This window comes from Asterias rubens, chromosome 6 (assembly GCF_902459465.1).
Source record: "Asterias rubens chromosome 6, eAstRub1.3, whole genome shotgun sequence".
NCBI classification, from domain to species: Eukaryota; Metazoa; Echinodermata; class Asteroidea; order Forcipulatida; family Asteriidae; genus Asterias; species Asterias rubens.
The window spans coordinates 18,224,887-18,238,812 of NC_047067.1; the positions used below are offsets into that span (position 1 = coordinate 18,224,887).

A 13,926-nucleotide genomic window follows, 5' to 3' on the forward strand; every position below is an offset into this window, starting at 1 on the left:
GAATCACGACCTCTTTTGTTTTGTTTTTAATGTGATTTTGTTTAATTTCGGGCCCGTAATGGATAAAAATCCTGGACTTACTACCCCTTGTGATGTTTTCCAATATTGAGGGTGCACAGTTTTGAAGTTTGATTTTACGTTAAAGGCTTTGCACAACAATAATGAAAGAGAAAACATGAAACACAGATTCAACCTTATTCCATTGCAATTTAATTTCGTACAGTTGCTATTAAAACTACGGGCATTTAAATAACTACACGCAATATTTTGCAAATATTGGATGCATTAATAATAATAATAATTGTATTGTATTGTATCAAATTTTGTTCTTTAAACGGAACAAACCTCATTCCCTACGGGAAGGGTTACAACAATAACAAAACTTAAACTTATTATACAACACAGAAGAAGAGCTCTCGAGAGGTCAGCAAGAACAAATTTTAAATTATGTTTGGGTTTCGAAACACAATTAATAATGGTTTTCTTTTGAGAACTCACAAGGAAAATTATTTTTTTCTTGTCAGATAAGATACTAAAACCTGTGTAAACTTTGACCCATGGTATCATACAATGTCTTTCCGAATACAGTAAACATTTGGCAAAACAAATGAATTTGGATTTCAACATCCTCCAAGCAGTGAATACATACGATCCTTAAATTCTACACCTGTATATCTCCCAACCTCAACTTGGAATTTATGTGCTTAGCACCTAAACCTTGCTAAGCAGTGACGATATTGAGGATTGTGTACAAATAACTTAGGTATGGCTATATGTCGAAGTTCTTTTTAAACGTCCTATATGTATATATATTTGGTTTGCGGTAACACCATGTGTGTATCTACTTGCCAGGTAGAGTTTGTTCTTAGAGAACTTTCTTGCTTTATTCTACTACCGCAGAGTAGATATTCGGGTATTCGGGAGACTTCTAAGTTCTGAAAAGAACTGTCCTGCTTATTAACTTTTACATGGGCGGATGGTGAAGAAATAGGCTGGGACTACTACTTTAGCTTAGGCCTATTCGATCGTAATTAACTATACTACCGCGGAGTAAGTTCTTGGGTTGGTCTCAACGTTTCGACTAGCTTGCTCTAGTCATTGTCAGGAGACTGAACAAACTCTACCTGGCAAGTAGATACACACATGGTGTTACCGCAAACCAAATATACATGTACATTGATACCTCACCATGCAATGCCTCAAATCCTATGACCTTTATGTACCAAGTTTATTTCTTTTGTTAATCTCTAAAAGCAGTTGCAAATAAATACATTACATAATTCTTTGGGTACTTTTTGTAACACTAAACACAATGTTTACAGATTTGCATTAAACTTACACCGTTTGAAGATAATGATAGTAGAAAGCTTACCTTTAAAAGTTACTTGCTGAGGTGATGTAGTTTGTGAGAAATGAGTAAAACAATGTCCTGAACATACGTTTTTACATGCTAAAATAATTTTCGAAGAGTCAAAAATTATTTCCATGACATTGTTTTACTCATTTCTCAAAAAGTACAGCTTCACAGCAAGTCATGTTTTCAGGGAAGCTTTCTACCATCATTATCTTCAATTTGAGTAAGTTTAATGTAAATCTGTGGACATTGTGTTTTTTGTCCTACAAAAGTACCCAGACCCTTTAAATGCATCAACATAATAATAATACTTGGTTCTTATATAGCGCTTTGTATCACACCCTTAAGGGTCGAAACAAAGCGCTTAGTATTTTCCCTGCAAGGTATGTGGGGCCAGATTTTTGAAGTATGGTATTGTTATCTTATAGCACCATGTAAATTGTTTTACAAGGTGCTGTGGTGCAATATGCTTCCGATTAAACCAGGAACACCGCGGCGTACCCCTACTCTTCTGATATACGCACTTAGTTCTTTACTGTGCATTACACAACACACAGGAGCACACTCCGGTTCGAGCATCGATTAGAGGATCAGCGCAGAAGATAAGTACACATGGCATAGTCTTTAATAGACATTCAAGTCTGTTTAATCACAATTTTTCAGATTTTTCAAGGGTGAACAAAATACGGTAATTAGACTAAAATAGAAAGAACGCCATGCCCAATTGAAATCACCATAATAATTGCATCAATTTCAAAGTAAAGACATCGTGCAAAATGATTTATATACAGTTATTAAAAAATTGTTTAGTAAATGTTAAAGGCACTGGACACTATTGAGAATACAGTGGTCACCTTCACAAAGAGTTGGGACTAGTCCTAACTTAGGACTAGTCCTAGGAGATATTAAAATCCTAAGGCTAGTCCTAAGTTAGGACGAGTAACTCGAGTTAAAAGACTAGTCTTAAAGGCAGTAGACACTATTACTCAAAATAATTTTTAGAATAAAACCTTACTTGGAAATAAGTTATAGGAAGACGTTGATAGCATAAAACATTGTGAGAAACAGCTCCCTCTAAATTGATGTAGTTTTCGAGAAAGAAGTAATTTTCCTCAAATTTGATTTTGAGACCTCAAGTTTAGAATTTGAGGTCTCGAAATCAAGCATAAGAAAGCACACAACTTCGTGTGACAAGGGTGTTTTTTCTTTCATTATTATCTTGTAACTTCGATGACCGATTGAGCTAAAAATTTCACAGGTTTGTTATTTCATGCATATGATGAGATACAGCAAGTGAGAAAACTGGTCTTTGACAATTACCAAAAGTGTCCACTGTCTTTAACTCTTTGTGAAATCCACCCCTGGTCTTTGACAATATTACCAAACAGTGCCCAGTGCCTTTAAAGGGTCTGGGTACTTTTTACACAATGTCCACAGATTTCGAGAAATAGTAAAACAATGTCACACAAGTTATTTAAGTCTCAGTATTAGCATGTTAAAACGTATTAGCATGTACAAACCATAACATACCATACATGTAACTGGTTAATACGTTTTTACTTGCAATCACTGAAAGTGAGAAGAAAGTGATTTTGGTGACTTGTTTTAGTACTCATTTCTCAAAAACTACAGCACCTCAGCAAGTAATATTGTAAGGGAAGCTTTCTACCATCATTATCTTCAAACTGAGTAAGTTTAATGTAAATCTGTGGACATTATGTTTTGTGTTACAAAAAGTACCCAAATCTTAAAATTGTTAAAATACAAAAATTACACAAGTACAGTTACTTCCTCCAAAAGTTCTGATCCTGCGCCATTTTTTTCTTGAAGTTCTGAAACCATTTATCTAGGACTGTCATGGGGATCCAGCTGATGTTTGGCTGGGGTGTCATCTGCGACTGGTTTATTCCGAACGACGAGGCGTAGTTGTAGAAGTTCTCCAACATCTTCATGGAGAACTCTGAGAAGCTGGTCAAAGTCGACGTCTAAATAAATGGAGAGAAAACAAAAAGTAAGTAAAAGGCTCTGGACCCCTTTGGTAATAGGTCGATCCATTTAGCTCCGCCCCATCATTGCGTATTGACCAATCACTACTTTCTCAAAAACTACGTTACTTCAGATTCAGAGGGAGTCGTTTCTCACAATGTTTTTTACTATCAACAGCTCTCCGTTGCTCATTGTCATTACCAAGTCAGTTTTTATGTTAACAATTATTTTGAGTAATCACCAATAGTGTCCAATGCTTCTAACCAAGATGATTTCTTGCTTTGCTTTAGGGAATATCTCAATAGTCTTGCTCTGGGAAAGAAGGATTGTTCCTGTAGGTTTTCCACTTAAAAGTTATAGCTAACATATGAAACCAATTTATTTTTAGTTGTTGACATGGCTACATTGCCTGGAAAACTGTAATGCGACTGACCGTAATGCGACTGACCATGGTTTTGCCATGTATACCTAAAAGTTCAAGTTGCTGACCATTTATAAGTATCCTGTTGGATACTCATGTATAAGAGTTGTGTGTTACATATAGTAACACTTTCACAATCTTTTTGATAGAGGAGATTTTTGAATTGTGACAAGTGTTTTTTTTACCATGTCCTTTTTGTGTAATGCGACTGACCGGTCTTTACAACGTTATAACATCCAGAGCACAAAGCCCACAACATTTCTAATAATTATCAATTCAAAGCCTTGGGTGTCAAGTACAAATCAGTCTATAAACTTAGAGGAAAGAATATCTCACACAGAACTTCTAGCACCACGATCGAGAAATGACACTGAAAAGTGTTATGTGACTGACCGTGGAATTGCCCATTTGCACGTACATGGACATGTAATCATAATATTTTGCGGGTGGAGATGTGACAGTTATGCCAATAAAACGGGATATAAACACCGGCCTGATGAAACATATGGACTACATTTTTTTGTCAACCATACCTTTCTTCAAAAATGGCACTTGGCTTTTCGTTGGTGATGAAACCGAGAAACATCCAGACCATTTCGCCCTCCGGTGACGGCCAACTGAAGTAGATGGCCCCGCCCATTCCCTCTGGAAACGCTCCAGTCCCGGTCAGGAAGACAACGATGTGGTTGATGGTAGCCGCATTGAAAATGTTGAAGAGAACATGAGTGTCGTCTATCTGTTGCATGTCCGTCTGGACCTAGAGAGTAAATGGGTGAAACTAGTTAAGAGATGGTTGCGAGAACTAGATGTTAAATTTGCATTTGGGATAAAGAATTTCATATACTTTTGATTTTACCATTACACCGACGAGTAACTTTCACAAGTTCTCAGGCATACTCGATTACTTGGGTGGGATTAGAACCCAGGACCTTTGCAAATCTGTAGCAGTGTCTTACAAACTAGACCACCTAGAGTGCCTGGTAGCTAGAGGCAGTTTGAACCCTTTATTTAGGATGGTAAGAAGACACTGCTCGTTAACTGCAAGGGTCGATGGTTCGAATCCCACCCAAGTAATATGCCTGTGATTTTTTTTTCACAGAACTCGGGAAAGTACCGAGTACTAACATATCGGTGTAAAGGGTAAAACCACAATTGATCTGATTGCGAGTTTAGTGTTGGGGATGGGGAACAGAGGGATCTCCCTCACTCCGAGGTCTCTGTAGAAAGACAACGATGTGGTTGATGCTAGCCGCATTGTCATTGTTAGAGGATGACGTGGCGTCGTAAACCTTTGAATGTCCGTCTGGACCTGAGAATAGAATGGGTGAGAATAGTTAAGAGATGATTGCGAGTGTAAAGCCCGGTTCATACTTCTTCCTGCGAAAGCGAATGTGAATGTGTTGTAATTTTGCACCCCAAATTCGCAAGGAATAGTTCACATCAGTTTGCTAAGTGCTAAACAGCCATGTGAAATCGTCACCATTTGTTCTATCGCATAATTGCATTCGCATTTGCAGGAAGTATGAACCTGACTTTACACTCGCAATCCTACTGCTACTTGCCGTCAACTCGTTTGGTGTCGTCCACTCCGTCAACACAACCAAATATCATTTTGATAAGTTATTCCCATGGCCAACAACTCAGACAAGAGAGCATTGTACTTTATATAGCCCAGGTTGGACTCCTCCGTTGCATGCAACGCGACGGAGTCCAAAGGTCCCGTACCATTGCGAAAGATTTTCAAAAATCTGTTAAAAATATTTCTACCTAAGTTGGGAGTCTGAACTTTTACTCACATGTTCCTTGTGGTTGGAACTCCAAGCCTGCGTTATTTAAAATTGTTGACTTGTCTCCTTTGGTGTTAATATTTTGTGAAAAGAAAATTGAAATTTACGTTTTCCATTCCCACGTCGTCCACTAACTTCCGTGTAAACACTTTCTTGCACTGATCACTGGCGGCGCCATCAACCACTCACTAAGCATATGGATAATAGTCAGCGAGCAATTTACACAAAGCGCAGAACATAGTATACCGAGCATAGACGTCTTGTGCCAAGACTCCATGTGCTGGAAGCGTATCTTTTTCCCAGGACAGATGAGGCCGTTAAGTTGGCGCATGCTAAGTGGCCTCATCGGTCCTAGGAAAAAAATATACGCGCGCAGGAAAGCGCCCTCTGTTGTCCGTCTATATGACAAGAAGAAGCCATGTAAAAAAGCAAGATGGCGGCAGAAAAAAACTCACTTTGTAACCGAAATTCAACCTGAAACTTAAAAAAATTCTATTTGAGGTGTAGTGCTTTCCAGTTTTATGCCTCCTGGATTTTAAATGTGTATTGGAGGAGTTGAAGGCGATTTGATGGCACCTACCCAGTTGACGGCGAATAGCGGCAAGACAACGTGCTGCACTCTAAAGCCATGCGCACTTGAGCTCACACTATCAAGTGGTATACAATGATCAACATCGCCAGTGCAGAACTTCGACATATTTTCAGAAATAATTTCTTCCATGGATATATTTGTTAGCTGTAAACTCGTTGAAAATATAGTGAGGGACACTATGAATATATGAACGGAATTTCAACTTCTCAAATCAGGTAAAAAATTAAGAAAATTGTAGTCAAATTTGTGTTCGCATTGTAAAGAACCTTTATACCCAGGACGTCAGTGCAGTGGCACTCTAATCATATTTGAGTTTGTTTATTTAGTTTTTTTTATCAGGTTTATTTTTTAATTTCTTTGGGGTGTTTTAGTTTTTTTATTAATAAGTTTCAAAGATCCATTCTTTTGTGTTTAATCTGTTCTTTGTTATTTTTGTTAGTATTTTCTCTGTAATAGCGCCCAGAGCACTTTTGTGGATTTGTGCGCTCTATAAGACCTCGTTATTATTTTTATTATTATTATCGCGCCCAACAGAAACTCTGCTCATTTTTCTTGTTAACTTTACCTCTTTTCACCAATCGAGTGCTTTCTTAATATTTTTTATTTTCAAATTTTCATCCACAGATTTCACGTTTTTCTTTTTCACTTCTCCAGAGAAACGGCACCCTCTGAAGTGCCATAGTTTCCGAGAAAGAAGTAATTTTCCACGAATTTGATTTCAAGACCTCAGATTTAGAACTTGAGGTCTCGAAATCAACCATCTAAACGCACACACCTTCGTGTGACAAGGTTTTTTCTTTTCTTTCATTCATATCTTGCAAGTTCGATGACCGATTGAGCTCAAATTTTCACAGGTTCGTTATTGTATGCATATGTTGAGATACACCAACTGTGAAGGCTAGTCTTTGACAATAACCAATAGTGTCCACTGCCTTAAAGGAGAATGCTGACTGGCTCATTAATGTCTCAATAACAAACATTACACAACGTACCCATGGCTCGGTACACCGTACCGATGTTCCCGTAGGCTATGCCCAGTCCGCGATGGTTTCCCGTTTGACTGTGGACTTCCAAGCATTCCACAAGGAGCAAGATGGCCGCCTCATTGTCCTTCAGAGCCGATGATGAAGAGAAGAACAGACACAAATCAAAAATGATTTTGTTTTTCAAATAATTATTGACTTCTTTAAAGTAATTATCCCTGGGGGTGCTATCTGATAGTGGCTTCCTTTATAGTAGCACAATAGGAAAAATATAGCTCAACTACGTCCCATATCCAAAGAGGTCCAAGGCCGAAGTCTTGTTGGATGTGAGATGCAGACGCACTATAGTTTTCCGTTAGCCCTATATAGAACTCTTCCTCTGTACACAGATACAGAGTCCTAACTATTCAGGCCTGTTACTGGGGCGGAACATTTTCAAAGCTTCATAACTCAAATCTTACCTGCAACAAGCCACTAATTTCAACAGATTCACATTCCATGGCGGCATACATTTTTCTGCGGTGGGTTTTGGTCCTCATATATTCCTCACAAATCCGTCATTTTCGTGAAATAATGCAGCTCCCAACGCTAAAAGAAATCCTGTTTTTATCGTTTTCTCACAGTGTTGTCTGTTGCCGTGAGTCTGCGTATACATTTACATGCAAGACGCATGATGCAAGACGCATGAATTCTTGGTCACCATACTGCACAGCATTAACACACAAACGCAACGCAAGATTTGCGCATCTTGCGTAAACACGGCAGACTGTGAGAGTACGAACAAAAATGGGAATTCCTTAACGTTGGGAGCTGCATTATTTCATGAAAATGACGGATTTTTGAAAAATATATGACGATCAAAACCCACCACAGAAAAATATATGCTGCCATGGAGTGTGAATCTGTTGAAATTAGTGCTTTCTTGCAGGTAAGATTTGAGTTATGAAGCTTTGAAAATTTTCCGCCCCAGAAATGTACCCTGAATCCAGGATGTCACTGTAGTATTACGAAAGTGTAAGGCCGCCAGGGCTAATTTTTCCGTATTCCATGAGCGTGTGTGTGATAACTTATAATATTTAAAATTCAAACCTGTGTATATCTTGCCGAGGCAGTTTAAGGCACGCGACTTCATCGCCAAGTACCCGATCCTGTCGGACAGCTCCAGGTGTATGGCGTGGTAGACCAAGGCCATGTTGTAGTCCGGTGGGCTCATGGAGTAATGAGTGAAGCCAATGTTGAAGCAGGAAACCACTAAAGCTGCCTGTCACCTAGGGAAGAAGAACAAGTATGATGTAACAGGGTCGTTCACAGTTATCAACATTTCCAATCCTGTCAGTGTCAGAAAGCTCTAGCTGTACTGCATGGTAGACCAAGGTTGAGTTGTAGTCCGGTGGGCTCATGGAGTAATGAGTGAAGCCAATGTTGAAGCAGGAAACCACTAGAGCTGCCTGTCACCTAGGGAAGAAGAACAAGTATGATGTAAGAGGGTCGTTCACAGTTATCAACATTTCCAATCCTGTCAGTGTCAGAAAGCTCTAGCTGTACTGCGTGGTAGACCAAGGCTGAGTTGTAGTCCGGTGGGCTCATGGAGTAATGAGTGAAGTCGATGTTGAAGCAGGAAACCACTAAAGCTGCATGGTCACCTAGGGAACGAGAGCAGGTATAATGTAAGAGGGTCGTTCACAGTTATCAACATTTCCAATCCTGTCCAAGAGCTCCAAGTGTACTGTGTGGTAGACCAAGGCCATGTTGTAGTCCGGTGAGCTCATGGAGTAATGAGTGAAGCCAATGTTGAAGCAGGAAACCACTACAGCTGCCTGGTCACCTAGGGAACGAGAGCAGGTATAATGTAAGAGGGTCGTACACAGTTATCAACATTTCCGATCCTGTCAGTGTCAGAAAGCTCTAGCTGCACTGCGTGGTAGACCAAGGCTGAGTTGTAGTCCGGTGGGCTCATAGAGTAATGAGTGAAGCCAATGTTGAAGCAGGAAACCACTAGAGCTGCCTGGTCACCTAGGAAAGAAGAACACGTATAATGTAAGAGGGTCGTTCACGTTATCAACATATCCGATCCTGTCCGAGAGCTCCAAGTGTATGGCGTGGCAGACCAAGGCCATGTCGTAGTCCGGTGGGCTCATAGAGTAATGAGTGAAGCCAAGGTTGAAGCAGGAAACCACTAAAGCTGCCTGTCACCTAGGGAAGAAGAACAGGTATAATGTAAGGGGTCGTTCACGTTATCAACATATCCGATCCTGTCCGAGAGCTCCAAGTGTATGGCGTGGCAGACCAAGGCCATGTCGTAGTCCGGTGGGCTCATAGAGTAATGAGTGAAGCCAATGTTGAAGCAGGAAACCACTAGAGCTGCCTGTCACCTAGGAAAGAAGAACAGGTATAATGTAAGGGGTCGTTCACGTTATCAACATATCCGATCCTGTCTGAGAGCTCCAAGTGTATGGCGTGGCAGACCATGGGCCATTTCGTAGTCCGGTGGGCTCATGCAGTAATGAGTGAAGCCAATGTTGAAGCAGGAAACCACTAAAGCTGCCTGTCACCTAGGAAAGAAGAACAGGTATGAACGAGAGAGCCCAATTTCATAGCGCTGCTTAACTGTAAGCCAATTTGCGTGCTTACTGTAGCAGAAAAATTTGCTTAAGCCTTAGCGTATTTCACAGGTTAGCAGAAAAATTGGACGGCCATTGCGTGTTTACCATGGATTTGCATTGTGACGTCATTTATTTTCGTGCGGTAAGCACCGGAAGGTTAGCATGCCTTTTCATGTGCTTACGGTTAGCAGTGCTATGAAATAGAAATTGCACAGTAAGCACAAAATCGACTGTTAAGCAGCGCTATGAAACTGGGCCCAGGTATGAATGAGAGAGCATACTGTTCGAAACGTTGAAATAACTTGCCTCTTTGTTTTGCAAACACAAACTGTTTTTTCTGATGGGTAAGGGCATCGGTGAACCGCCCCTCCGACCGAAAAGTGGTTCCCAAGTCCCCATGGCGATCTGCCACGGCAACAGGATCTTCAAGTCGATGGCTTCTCTTAAGTACTCTTTAGCTGTTCCGAAGTCTGCTGAAGCCCTGGAATGCAATGCAACAATCATAAATTTAGGCTGGTTTTATCCCATTGGTTGAAAAATGTCATATGACGACGTTTACCAGGGCCAAATTTTAGAGAGCTGCTTAAGCAGAAAATTGTTGCTTTTAGCATGGAGCAATACTCCATGCTTTTAGCAATTCCAAACAAGATACCAGGTACAGATAGCACACATGACAAAATATCTTGGCTGGTAAACTTATTCTGGTAAGCAATATTGTTTGGTGTTAGCTACTTTTGTGTTTTGAAAGCAGCTCTATGAAATTGGGCATCTGAATTAAAATTTTGAAGCATAAAAAAAGATCGGTGGCTTCGACAAACTTACCTACAAGCATTTTCAAATGACTGTATTAACATATGCCCCCTATTCTTGTCGCTCATATTCCGTTTCAACAGCGGCTGATCTTGTCCACGTCGCCCATCTCGACGGCCAACATCTCAGCCTCGTCAAGATACGTCTTGGCATCCTGCAAGTTGCCGAGGAAACGGTGAGCATTCCCCAAGTCCAACGCCGCCTGAAAGTGCATCTCCCTCAATGATGATTCCTGGGGAACCCTCCTTTGGTGTTGGCAGGTTGCTAGCACCCAATGGTGTAGACTTTGCTGCTTTATATTCTTGTTGAGCAGCCTCCAGGCCTTTGCTAAGTGGCCCAATGGACATGTAAACTTGGTACTTCAAGTGAAAGCTGGACAAACAAAAGGCAGACGACATCCGTGTTCAGATTCATGAGGTCTTGAAACATTCTAAACCTCCTAAATCCAATCTATCGAAACGAGAATTCCAGGCTATAAATGACCTACGCCGGGATCCCTCAATACACATCCTGAAGGCTGACAAGGGTAATGCCACTGTTGTAATGGACCGCACTGAATATGATCAAAAGGTTCAAAGCATCCTTGACACAGATACCTATGCCCGCTCAAGAAGAACCCGATCCCATCAGTTGAAAGGAAGCTCGCTGCCATGCTCCTCTCACTAAACCGTAGCACTGCCATACCCACTCCATTGTACAGACATCTCAGGCCTAAAGCATATACTCCAGCACATACCCCCCTCAAGCTATGAATATGATCAAAAGGTTCAAAGTATCCTTGACACAGATACCTATGTCCGCCTAAAGAAGAACCCGATCCCATCAGTTGAAAGGAAGCTCGCTGCCATGCTCCTCTCACTAAACCGTAGCACTGCCATACCCACTCCATTGTACAGACATCTCAGGCCTAAAGCATATACTCCAGCACATACCCCCCTCAAGCTATGAATATGATCAAAAGGTTCAAAGTATCCTTGACACAGATACCTATGCCCGCTCAAGAAGAACCCGATCCCATCAGTTGAAAGGAAGCTCGCTGCCATGCTCCTCTCACTAAACCGTAGCACTGCCATACCCACTCCATTGTACAGACATCTCAGGCCTTCGGCCTCGAAGTGCCCGAGATTCTTTGGTCAGCCAAAGATTCACAAACCAGATAAACCGCTCCGCCCTATTGTCTCCTCTCGAGGTTCCCCTACCTACAACCTCGCCCAACACTTGACTAAGCTTTTACACCCACTTGTGGGCAAAACACCTCACCATGTACCCAATTCAGCAGGGTTTATCGATATTATCAAGGGAATTGAATTACAGTCATCCGATATATTAGTGAGTTTTGATGTCAAATCTCTTTTCACTTACGTACCCACCGATGAAGCTTGCCAAATAACCAAAGCGGTACTAGAACAAGATGAAACTCTAACCGATCGAACCAGCCTAACGCCAGACCAGATTCATGATCTATTAAAATGACATGCGTGAAGTCCACATACTTCCAATGGAGAGATGGATATTACAGACAGGCTTTAGGAACTCCCATGGGGTCTCCTATTTCCCCAGTCTTAGCGAACATTTTCATGGAAGATTTTGAACAGAAAGCCCTGGGTACCGCTCGACTCAAACCCAAACTTTGGCTCCGATATGTGGATGACACATTCATCATTTGGTCACATGGATTGGAAAACCTTGATGACTTCCTTAGTCACATTAACCGCCAACACCCTAACATTCAGTTCACCATGGAAACTGAGACATCCGATTCATAACCTTTCCTTGATGTACTCATTTCCAAGAAGACTGATGGTTCTCTAGCACACTCCGTGTACAGAAAACCCACCCATACAGACCGCTACCTCAACACTCGGTCATTCCATCCTCCTTCTGTGAAAGCCTCAGTGAACCAGAACCTACTTCAAAGGGCACACATTATTTGTGATAAGGAACATTTACCTAATGAACTGGAGCACCTTAACACAGTGCTAAAAGAGAATGGGTATAAACCAAACAAAAGAGAGTCCCTTTCAAAACACAACTCTCAGTCTGCACAATCCAAAGATATGCCCATTGCGGTCCTTCCGTACATTGGTCATACCTCACACAAAATTCAACGGATCCTCCGTGAGGCCGAAATCAAGGTCTACTACCGAACTCGCAACAAGTTTGATACTAAGCTACACACTCACAAAGACAAGCATGACTCTAGCAGTCAGGCAGGGGTCTATCGAATTCCTTGTACTTGTGGTAAAGTGTACATTGGCAAGACCGGTAGAGACCTAACTACCAGGCTAAAAGAACATAAAGCACACGGCCGCAGAGGAGAATATGACAAATCTGCCATTGTCAAACACTCCACCGATTTAGACCATGTCATAGATTGGGATCAGGCTCGTATCATAGCACCTGAGAGACATTGGTATACAAGGCAAATAAGGGAAGCTATCGAAATATACAGACACGACACTGTGCCACAAGATATCAGCTATTTCATCAGCAGCATTTGGCATACTATCCTACCACCCTCCTCCTCTAACAACCCCCAACCTACTGACACGCCTCACTACACCCGAGAGGTTTCTCACACAATGGCCAACCCTAACAATAGCCCTGAGCCCGCCAACCACACAACCAATCAGAGCATTGATTGACCTGCAGTGGATCCACTGAACCCCTATAAATAAGCCCACTCTTCTCTTACCTCTTCAGTCTCCTGACGATGACTAGAGCAAGCTAGTCGAAACGTTGAGACCAATTTCAGAACTGACTCCGCGTCTTATAAGCTAAAGTAGTAGTCCAGTCTAATTTCTATACCATCCGCCCTGGTAATAGTTAAAAAGCAGGACAGTTCTTTTCAGAACTGAGAAGTCTCCCGAACCTCCGATTATCTACTCCACGGCAGTAGAATAAAGCAAGACACCTCACCATGCAATGCCTCAAATCCTATATACTTCACTTTCTGTCAAAAAGAGAAGATAAACGCAAAATGTTAAAGGGGGGTACAGAACTGGGATCAACTAAGTGCGGAAAACTGCACTTACGGCCAATGCAACTATTGATAAAACATTGTCTTTGTGTTTAAGAGGTAATTTCTCGGTCAAATAAAAAGGCTTCATATGCATCTGAAAGCACACACTGAATGTAAATTTTTCAAAAAGGGTGTTCTTTCTTTCATTATTATCATGAAACTTCGATGACCAATTGAGCCAAAATTTGTGCAGGTTTACTTTATGCATTTGTTGGGATACACCAAGTGAGAACACTGGTTTTCGACAATTACCAAACACCTCCAGTGCCTTTAAACTTACCTGCTCAGTAGATATTTCTGGGAAGCTAAGCGTATCTTCAAGTAAAGTGGCCGCAGCAGGCAGATTGGTCAGAAGTAGAACTTGGGCC

The 13,926-nt window shown here is 41.3% G+C and overlaps 2 protein-coding genes and 1 pseudogene across 2 annotated transcripts; 1 reads left to right on the top strand and 2 right to left on the bottom strand.

Annotated features, from left to right (window-relative positions):
• Positions 1-3,138: 3,138 nt before the first annotated feature.
• On the bottom strand, positions 3,139-13,253 carry LOC117291390 (protein Hikeshi-like). Its single transcript, XM_033773042.1, has 5 exons — positions 13,232-13,253; positions 10,033-10,207; positions 4,295-4,518; positions 3,605-3,686; positions 3,139-3,339 (listed from the first exon to the last, which is right to left on the bottom strand). The coding sequence occupies exons 2-5, from the start codon at positions 10,123-10,125 to the stop codon at positions 3,139-3,141; spliced, it is 600 nt and encodes a 199-aa protein (XP_033628933.1). The 5' UTR covers positions 10,126-10,207; positions 13,232-13,253.
• Positions 4,525-9,135, bottom strand: LOC117291481. The gene is made up of 3 exons (XM_033773212.1): positions 8,213-9,135; positions 7,133-7,258; positions 4,525-5,070 (listed from the first exon to the last, which is right to left on the bottom strand). The coding sequence occupies exons 1-3, from the start codon at positions 8,334-8,336 to the stop codon at positions 4,931-4,933; spliced, it is 390 nt and encodes a 129-aa protein (XP_033629103.1). The 5' UTR covers positions 8,337-9,135; the 3' UTR covers positions 4,525-4,930.
• On the top strand, positions 11,543-13,227 carry LOC117291480 (annotated as a pseudogene).
• Positions 13,254-13,926: the final 673 nt, after the last annotated feature.

Coding starts and splice junctions, on each gene's coding strand:
- LOC117291481 (XM_033773212.1), bottom strand. CDS start 8,336: ATGAGCCCACCGGACTACAACATGGCCTTGGTCTACCACGCCATACAC. Junction 7,259..8,212: donor CCTCGGCAAGATATACACAG/GTTTGAATTTTA, acceptor CTTCATCATCGG/CTCTGAAGGACAATGAGGCG. Junction 5,071..7,132: donor TACGGTGTACCGAGCCATGG/GTACGTTGTGTA, acceptor TTCTATTCTCAG/GTCCAGACGGACATTCAAAG.
- LOC117291390 (XM_033773042.1), bottom strand. CDS start 10,125: ATGGGGACTTGGGAACCACTTTTCGGTCGGAGGGGCGGTTCACCGATG. Junction 4,519..10,032: donor TGTGTTTGCAAAACAAAGAG/GCAAGTTATTTC, acceptor TTTACTCTCTAG/GTCCAGACGGACATGCAACA. Junction 3,687..4,294: donor AGTGCCATTTTTGAAGAAAG/GTATGGTTGACA, acceptor ATAACTTTTAAG/TGGAAAACCTACAGGAACAA.